The sequence below is a fragment of the Bacillus rossius genome, chromosome 2 (assembly GCF_032445375.1).
Source record: "Bacillus rossius redtenbacheri isolate Brsri chromosome 2, Brsri_v3, whole genome shotgun sequence".
NCBI lineage: Eukaryota > Metazoa > Arthropoda > Insecta > Phasmatodea > Bacillidae > Bacillus > Bacillus rossius.
Genome location: NC_086331.1, coordinates 18,955,364 through 18,965,883, shown reverse-complemented (window position 1 = coordinate 18,965,883; position 10,520 = coordinate 18,955,364). Strand labels below are relative to the sequence as shown.

General features: G+C 36.4%; 1 protein-coding gene across 1 annotated transcript in view; it reads right to left on the bottom strand.

Annotated features, from left to right (window-relative positions):
* Positions 1 to 378: 378 nt before the first annotated feature.
* Positions 379 to 10,520, bottom strand: part of LOC134529146 (putative fatty acyl-CoA reductase CG5065) — a 218,543-nt gene continuing 208,401 nt past the window's right edge. The window contains exons 8-9 of the mRNA XM_063362916.1: positions 5,905 to 6,162; positions 379 to 3,082 (exon numbers count right to left, since the gene is read on the bottom strand). Of these exons, the coding sequence (XP_063218986.1) occupies positions 2,926 to 3,082; positions 5,905 to 6,162 (415 nt within the window). The 3' untranslated portion in view covers positions 379 to 2,925. The remainder of the gene's footprint in view (positions 3,083 to 5,904; positions 6,163 to 10,520) is intronic.

The following is a 10,520-nucleotide window of genomic DNA, read 5'->3' as shown; positions in this document are numbered from 1 at the left end:
GAATATTCAAATTATTAAATTGTTGCTATAAAACTGCTGGTAATAAATTAGCAAAAATAAATTCCAAACTGGAATGTGTTAAACTATAGTTCTATAGGCCTTCTTGCTATGTTCCTTCCTCGCTGCACATGAATTGTATTTTAACACTGGTTTTGACCCAAATAATTTTTTCAAAAATAGGAAACTGATGTGATTTAAAAAATTACAATACTATCTGTGGTACGTTGTGAATTTTGTCGAACCTCTAATTTGTCTGAAGTGTTTCCAGATAATCATGACAAATATTATATGGGAATCATGAATTTTTCACACATGTTCCAGTCTTCCTTAAATATTATTGAGACAGGAAAAGGAAAGTTGGCAATGTCACAAACACTGTTTTATCATGAGTATTCGTAGCAAAACAGCAGTTTATTTTTATGTTCTATACATTTCACTTTGGAATAAAACTTTTGAAACATTATTTTGTTAAATTCACTGTGAAACATGTAACAATTTATTCTTGATCATTTTTATTTACAAGTTCTGATAAAAAACTGCCAAACATTTTTTGACTATACAGTTTTCTGATCATTTCTGTTGGCATATACGGTGTTTTCAACTACATTTAATGACATTACTTTCGGTAATATATGAGTTATTTTAACAACCATCATGCAGTACAACGCCACTCAAGAATTGGTCGAAACCATAGTTTAATTATCCATGCTATCGAGCAATACTTTCTGCCAGTTTCCGCTTGCTGAGTTAAGTATGGCAGTGGCAGCTGTTATTCTATATTCCACTCACCACAAAACATAGTGTATTTTGTTACATAAACATCCCTATATGTGTTTTATTTTAGAACAATATATTGCATGCTGAACATTTTATTATAAAAATAATTGCAAAAATAGTAATCTTGGTGTTACATCCAATTTTCTTCAAACACAACGTTCAAGAGAAGACAGAAAGCTTCAGATGATGTACAGAGACCTTATCTTGTCACATTATTTCAGACCAGCAGACTAGATTCAAAACTGTTATAAGTTTCTCTAGCATACGGAATTGGTCCCATCAACAGGGTAACTGGGATGACGATTTATCATGGGGAAATGTGACTGTTTCTTAGGTTTCAACAAGCTATCTTTGTATCCGCAAAATTCACTTTTGCTGGCTCTTTCCAGTTGCAGAATATAATAGACTGGGCCAATGAAATAGCAGATGTTGCATTACAGTATACCCATGATTCATCAGAAAATAAATTCGCCTGTAAAAATATTTCTTGTCATCAAAATAGTACGAAGAAATTACAGTATTTTATAGACGATCTTGACCCAATATGTTTGTATGATAATTAATGTTATGTATTTCAACTGCTTGGTTCCACCTGGCCCACCATAACAAGAAAATAATATTCTGTCAAAGGTGTACACATACGAGACTGGCTCATGAATTTTTGACCATACACCATACGAACATACTCCGAATTTTTCTCCTAGTTATCATTATTATAAATGGGTTAATCATTATTATTATTGTTATTACTGTTAATTTACATATTAAAGGTTTTTATATACTCTCTTGTCAATATTTCTGCCCTCCCCATTTAACCCATCACGCGGAACCACAATCATAACGTCCTCTTCATTGTACGAAATTCTCATTTTAACAATGTGCACCACTACCTGACTTGTATGACGACCTTTTCGGCAGCTGTGTGTGACTGAAGGAACCGCCTGAGTAATGCCGATAAAGCGTGCGGACGTTGGCGTGTACTGTTCCGAGACGGCCGGTTCCGAGTCGAGCCGAGCCAAACAAGTGCTCAAAGCTGAGCCTGGGCCTATGATGCACTTACTCTACGCTAAGGATTCCATCTTTACCAACATCAGAACATCATTCACATTCAGAGCGGAATTATAAATAATTTGGAATAATATGACTTGTGAACAAACTGTGATTATACTTTCTTAATATAATTATTTTGAATTGTACAACATTTTAGTGTTGAGTTAACTACTTAAGAAATTTTATTTTAATAAATAAGTGAATCAACAAATTTTACAACATCAGGTTCTCATCCTTGTTTTTTAAATCTCATTTGTTAAAATTTTGTTGTGTTTTGCATTGGATATGCCTGTCTAATATGTATATTTAAAATAATAAATAGGATGCCTAACTATTAATTAATGTGTAGTGCCTAAGTGTAGAGGAATCAGGAGACCTCAGTAAATATTTATGTTTAAATACCAACATTTATGTTAATTTTTGTGTGATCATGTGTGTTTGAATGTAAAAGTTTATTCTTGAAGGCACAGTTAATGGTACATTCCCATTTGCGTATCTGTGGTGTTTTTAGCTACCACTTCAAATAAAGCCAAATTGTGTGTATTGCATTAGATGGGTATTTGTGTAAATGAATATCACGATTTTATGAGCCAAAGATAGTTACGTATTGTGAAACAACTAGTTTAACTTAGCATTGTTTTAGACCACCAACGAACACCACCTTCTGTCTCTAATCTTAAAAAATCCTTAAGTTTTATTTCATGGATATCAAGAAATAAAAAATACAAATTAGATGATAATTTATTCAGACCTATAAAATTAAATGTATTAAATTTTCCTACATCGTAAACCTGAAGAATTCTAAAATACCCTAGACCCTGATATAATTCGGGACAAAACTTATTTTCTTTGAATTTATGCTGTGTGGTTAGTAGTGAAGAATCATAAGTGACAAATTCCAGAGAAAAAAACTAGGAATTATGTTTAAGCTGCAAGGGAAATCTCTGTTTACTTCTATACTCCTTGGGCTGAGTGATGCTCCAGTTTGTGTAGGATGGTAAAGTCTATCCTGATGGTCAATAATACTGCGAAATGATATGGTCTCTAACTTTGCAATGGCACTAGGTTTACGTCACGTATGTCTATTTTTTTTCAATTTCACGTTTTTTGAATGAAAGGCAGCAACCTTACAAGTCGTAAAACCAATTCGAAAAACGAAAACCATGTCTGTCGTGCGAGACTAGAGTTCGTCACAAGTAAACGGCAAACTATTGCAACCAATAGAAATTGTGTCACTCGGTGCATCCAAAGCATCCTGGAAAAAAAAAATCACACATTAATGGATATAAAAAAGAATTTAGCACTGTAAGATCTCTAAGCTATAAACACATTTTAAAAATATATCTCAGATAGTTAAATTTTTTATTCAACTTAATGCAGGGCCGCTGAGAGAATTTGTGGGCCCCTGGGCAGCTGGGGTAGTGGGCTCCCTTCCTTTTTTTTTTTTGCATACCACTTCTACGTAGGCCTATACCATAAATATATACGGTATCGTAAAATTGCATACTTCATTTGAACATACATAACGATTTCCTAGTTACGCAAAAAAAAGAGAGCATTTGCATGTATTATATCAGTGCACTTTTACATTGTTAATCCCATCAAAATACAAATAATAATTAATTTTGATGTATATGTTGCTAAAAAAAAAAAAAAAAAAAATCTTAAATGGTAATCACAAATTGCATTATTATATGAGTGTTTAAAATACATAAGTATAATAATTTATTCTGAAAGTAAATATTATTAAAATAATGTAAAGTAATAATCCATTTTATTACTTCGAAAACCTCAAACACACTGAACCACGTTCATTACATTGAAAAATTTGTAATACATATTAATTATTTATAACGTTCCAGGGACATCGGAACGTTTTCATTAGTGGGGGGCCGAACAGATGTATCACACTTACCTCAGTCATAGAGCGGAGGGTCCGGGGGCCCTCCCCCGGAAAAATTTGGAATTTTAGATGCAAATTTGTGCTATTTAATGAGTTTCCGAACCAAAATATTAAATATACCATTCCAAGAATTTGACGTAGTATGTATTAAATACTACTCTGACAGTAGATGTAGTACAATTTAAATAAAATACCATCTAGGAATTTGCAATCATTTTACAGTATATTGACAATCATAAATTTGATTTTCTAATCAATGTGATCACCAATGCAACATTTGAAACTACAGGTTGAGAAAAATACTACTACGACCAAACATTTTTTCCGGGAAAGGAGGGGGGCGAAATGCTACTCTCGCCCCCCCCCCCCCCCCACCCCCATGCATAACAGCACGGGGGCGACATGCCCCTGCTGTCCCCCCTGTTCCGACGTCCCTGTAACGTTCCCATTTTTGCTACTACGCAAGTATTTTGGTGTGAACTGAATGTTACAAGTACCTACTGCTCGGTTAGGTTATTGGTTATCGACTGTAGTTTTAGGAACACACTAAACAATTTTTATATATATATATATATATATATATATAGTACAAGATGTTTTAATAGAAGGGGAGAAATGTTTTTCCAACCATTTTTTTCCCACTTCCCAGCCGGGTGCCCGGGCCCCTAAGGCTACCGGGCCCCTGGCCCTTTTGCCCCCCCCTCTCGGCGGCCCTGACTTAATGCAACTTTGACAGCAAGATTATAAGAGATTATATACATAAGTGAAATTGTGCAAGAAATCAAAAATGAAATTGATTAATAAACCATCCCAGCATTGGCTTGAAATGATTTAGGTAAACGATGAAAAACCAAGATTAGGATGGCCTGTGGGTGGGCTTCGAACCACCTTCCTTCTTTGGTGTATGACTACAAAAAAAAAAAAGTCAAGTACCAAGGAAACTGAGAAAAAAGAGGCAGATAAATGTGACCAGAACAGTTCTGTAACAATAAACAAGGTAACAATTAATAAAAACTCAGTACCAGCAATCAAATGAATAATCTGTACACACAACATATGCTGCAGGAGCCACAGAATTGGTATATGGATATAAACTCATCATAATGACGTTATACTTGGGAAGCCTAAGTTTCACTGAACCCTGTTCAGTGCCGAACATATCCGAAGTTCGCCGCTCTGTTGTACAATTTTGCGGTCAGAATAAAACAAAATTAATGCATGCCCTTGCATCCCGCATGACTGTGTTCAAGTTTTTCTCTGTGTCTATGCAGATTTCATCTGGGCGCAACTTAACAAAGTTTTAAGCCATTTTAATTTGATGCCATGGCTGAAAAACCCTCGCACAAAGCAGACGATGCATGGGACCCTCTCCTTGCATGGCTAATCCCAGCATGACCGGGTGTATAGGCTTCGGCCTGAGACGCACCTAGGTCCCATCCTAACCCACAACTCTCCTACAAATACACTTAGTTTTAGTTGGATCAGGGAAATAAAGAAAATCAATTTTTTGGTGGGAGTGCATAAATAACCGAACCAACATTTACTTTTTCAGAGGCAAAGGTAACACAGCTACATGGCCGCCACAGACGTTAAAAGTGATATTCACGTATAAAGATTTAAAAAGTTGTGGAAGTATGCGAGTAGGCAAGTATATGTTAATGCAAGCATGGGAGAGCACAAGAACACTAAAGCACAAGAATGCAGATGTGCATGTGTGCAAGTATGCAAATTCACAAATATACGAGTGTGCTAAAATGCAAACTCCTCATTGTTGCACTTTTTTTTGCCCTCTGAGCATTTGACGTTTGTTACTATTGCTTTGACTCATGCCGCCGGTTGTGAAGAAAGTATCCCGAAGGTCAGGGGCGTAGCCGGGGGGGGGGGGGGGGGTTTAGGGGTTCAAACCCCCCCCCCCCTTAGCCAAAAATCTTTAATTAATTTCTTATTCATCACTCAAACAAATTTCATATTAAAATTAATAAAATTTTTACCATTACAATATTTAAATTTAAGTACTGAAAACTGCTAAAATAGCACTATTTTACACCTTAAAATCCAAATTTTCCCGGGGGGGGGGGGGGGGGGCATGCTTCTTAACACCCCCCATACATAAATCCTGGCTACGCCACTGCCGAAGGTGCAGGGATTCTGACTGGCGGGAAATGGGCACGTACTTGCGCAGGTGCACCCGCGCGGCAGACAGCGTGCTGGGGTCCTCCTTGAGCACGAAGTGGCGCGTGCCCACCACGTACTGCTCGAAGTACTCGCCCCAGTCCAGCTGCGCCACGTCGAAGTTGAAGGTGGCGCGGTCACGCGGCTGCAGCCTCGCCAGCAGGCGCGCAACGTTGTCGCTCGCAAACCGCCACTCGTGGGTCGTGAAGAACTCGAGGCACGCGATGGCGCGCTGCAGCTTGTTGTGCACGCGCACCATGCTGCAACACCGTGCGCACAAGTTGCAACACCGTGCATGCCGTTTGCCACACTACACATTTCATGTTGCAACACTGCACACACCATGCTGCAACACAGTGCCCACCATGCTGCAACACTCCACGCACCATGCTGCAACACTCCACGCACCATGCTGCAACACCATGTGCACAAGTTGCAACACCGTGCATGCAGTTTGCCACACTACACATTTCATGTTTCAACGCTGCACACACCATGCTGCAAAACTGTGCGCACCATGTTGCATCACCAAGGCACCATGTTGCAACACAGTGCCCACCATGCTGAACACAACGCACGCCATTTTGCAACATCATGCACATAATGTTGCAACACTGCTCACCAGCCTCCCTTCCCTGCGCTGCCACCTTCCTTTGTTTCTTGTGGGCTGCGCAGTTTGCTTAATAGGGGAATGCAAACAAAAATTACATACTCAAGTTTTAAGGAAAAGAGACAGGAACCAAAATACACCATTTTGGTTTCAACGATATAACAATTAATAATAATATGTTATTTCATTTTTTAAACATATTTGCACAATAAAACTAAATTTTTCAGGAAAATTAACTGTCATGACAGCAATCTTTGTGCTATGTGCAGTATATTTAGTTTATTATCCATACAAAAAATAAATAAAAATATTGCAAAAAATTGCAAACATACCAAAACATACAAATTTAAAACAAAAAAGAAGCCTGAATTGTTTTTGAGCTTATTTTTTAAAAATGCTATTGTTTTATTTTTTTTACTACTTTTAAATTTTTTATCACTCAATATTCAAAATTTGGCTTTGTTAAAGTATTGTTAAGTAGATGTGTAGTTTAATGGAATCTCTGAAATTAATATTAACTGGCTGAATCAAATAGTCTACCTTGTATTTAATTTATATTTGGTAATTACTACAACTGTAATAATTTTGTAAATAGACACTATTTCTAGTCTTTGTAAAGCTCTTAATATGTGATCTATGCTTTAACAAATGTAACTAACCATTATTTGAAGATAAAAATGGTTATGACAAAAAGATCTGTTGAAACCATTAATGTGTAATTAGATTCATATCCCTTCACCGTAACGTCTTTTTGAAAGAAGATATTTCACTTCTCAACGGACAAATGAATGAAGGAGTTCTGGGGAGGACTAGTATTTAGTTCTATGGGCCTTTTTTCCCTCCAAGGTTATTTATATTGAATTATTTAAGGGAGATATAGTTTTGCAACAAAAAAAAATTCTAATTTTAAACACCAGCGAAAAACATTTTGTATATGACAAAATCTTTAGGGCAAATATATATTTAATACATTCTGATGGTGGAAAGGGCCCATAGATTCCCCAGAAATACTCAGTTTAAGTTTAAGCTTTTAAAATTATTTTGAGTGCAGTAATAAATTAAAATTTATTATCTTGCTATGTGAAGAAATTAATTAGTACTTTTTATGTCTGTTGAATAATAGATTAGGGTTTAAGGATTGTTGTGGTCCAGGTATCATGGCAGCAGGCAGGGGCGCAGCCAGGGGGGGGGGGTTTAGAGGTTCAAACCCCCCCCTTAGCACCAAATCTTTAATTAATTTCTTATTCATCACTCAAACAAATTTCATATTAAAATTAATAAAATTTTTACCATTACAATATTTAAATTTAAGTACCGATAACTGCTAAAATAGCACTATTTTACACCTTAAAATCCAAATTTTCCCGGGGGAGGATCCCCGGGCCCCCGCTTTAATATGGGCGGGGGGGGGGGGGGGGGGGCATGCTTCTTAACACCCCCCATACACAAATCCTGGCTACGCCACTGGCAGCAGGAAGCAGTTTGTAACACCCCAGACCATGGCGGCTATCTCAAAATTGGGACTGAAGTGGACACGCATAAAACACTTGAAAAAAAATGATTTGGGCACCAAAATTATATAAGTTTCAGACACTTGTTATTGTCGTTGATTCTTCACTTAAATAATGTCTCTCAGACACCAAACTGATATTAATGGATTTTTTTATCAAGGCTCAACAATTCTCAGTCAGCGGGGTAGCCATTTTGCAACTACATAAATTAGTACAGGTAGAACATACAATCTTTCTCACATAACTTCTTTGTCTACGAAAGCAAACACATTTTGACTGTTCACAGGTACCGAAAGGGTAACTCCTAAATTGACAATTTGTAAGTAAGTCCAGTGGTTCCACACTGACTCACGGTACGAAGGCCAGAGGACTATGTCCTCGGAACAAAGCTGCGATCACTCGAGCCTTATTTTGGGCAATTACCAATGACTGTGGTCGAAAATTCTAGCTTCAAAGTTCCAAACACGATAAACAGGTTGATTACATATGACAGAGCCTGGACTACAGCCGCGAGATGCTGTCTTCAACTCCATAACTTTATAATTAGTGAGCCACTGCCCAACACGCGACCTATAGGTACCTCATCCAGACAATGACTGACGAAACACAGCACATCACTAAACACTAAGAAAATTTCAGTTAGCTGGGGACTTCCCTGAAATACTGCCTTATGATTGGCTACAACATTTTGTTCTTACATTTATAATGAAGTAATCCCCCTTCTTTGAGGGCTTCCCCTCGCTCGGTCACATGTTTCTGTTCTCCCACACCTTCCATCTCTTTCTAATTTAACATCGAATTCGGGGATTCCCATCACATATTCCCACGGTCTGAGCTAATGTCTCCCTCTCTCTCTTACACAGGATGCGATAAATTATCGTCTTTCAGCGCCGCTGTGTCACCGCACATCTTTGTTTCTCTCTACACATAATACTCACCATTCTTAAAACCACTATAAAACACACGTAATGTTATTATTTTTAAAAGAACATTTTAATGCAATAAAATACTGAAATTCACCCTTACATAAATAATAACTTAGCCAGCAAAGTGAAAACATAAAATTATAGTTAAAAGGATTTTCAGAATATAATAATAAAATATAAAAATTAATTATAAGAATATTACAAATAACTACACTAAGTATGAAAAACTAGGTCATTACTACCTTGAAGCCATATTATCAGCTTATCTACTGCATTACCGGAAAAACATAATATTTAATCTTTTTAAAAATGTCTTATAAAAACTAGGGAGGGCAGGGTCTTGCAACGTTACAAGTATAATTACCGTTAGGCCGTTTATAATCACGCGAAGCAACATAAAACAGAATAGAACCTCTCGAACACTGAATAATAAATCATAATTAATTATTTATAACTTTTCCTTGTAGTACCTAGTAATTATTAATTAATTTCAAAAATAAACTGCCAGCATATGGGTGCATTCCAAAATGTTTGCGTATTGCACTGCTCCGTCCTTACTTAAGCTGAAAGAAAATAAAATACTAGGGGGTTTTAAATATAAGTAAAATTACAAATTATATTAATCAAGTTATTATGTTAGGGGTGTGGCACAGACTTCTCTACTCTGGCGGGGCGGACAAACGCATGCATGCGCACACACACACTCATTGGCAAGGCACATCGGGCTTAGGGAGGGTGTAGCCCTGGTCAACGTCAATTTATTTGGTTTATTGAATGAGTCCTACAGAGGTTGTAAACAACATTTATATATTTTATTACCTACAGCAGAATAACTACATCTTCCATGGTGTTAATTTAAGCAGAAACTATTTAAGTTAGACTTAAAAAAAATGATTATTATGCAAATTCATCACAACGTAAACAATGTACACATTCAGCGTGTAAAGCACTGCTGCAATGCTACCATCCACTGCTGTGAGCAGCACTGAAGCTTCTGTTGTATGAAATGTGCAAAATAAAAAGTTACACTTTAAATAAACCTATAAACAGTATTCTCTAAGAAGTAAGATCTTAACAAAAGATTTAAAGTTTTTATTTCAATTTCACATAAATTAGATAGCAATTGTTTAGTTTTTGTTTTATTATAGAAAGCTCTATTCCAACAGCCCTACATCACATGGGATCACAGAAGGGATTTAAAAAGCCATAAGTGTTTATATATGAACCAGTGCACTTAACTGACATTTATAAAAAGGAAACCCAAGGTTCTGAAGCTGCTTTTGTGCATTTACAGCTTTTTTTACCCTCCTCATGTTTTCTCATTTTAAGTCCATTTATAGCATGTATGCTGTATTTCATTAGAAGTTTTTTTGTTAATTGGTTAAAACATTAGTAATTCTGAAAGAAAGCCACTTTTCTAAAAATAAAAAATTACTACTCCACAATGTTAGTAGTTTACCATTTTAACAAGTGGTCAGGTTAGATGTAAATATTACAAATTGGTGATATTGTGAGACTGGTCGGTTAGATTAGGTTAACTATATTTAAAATACCTTCTTTAAAATAGTGGA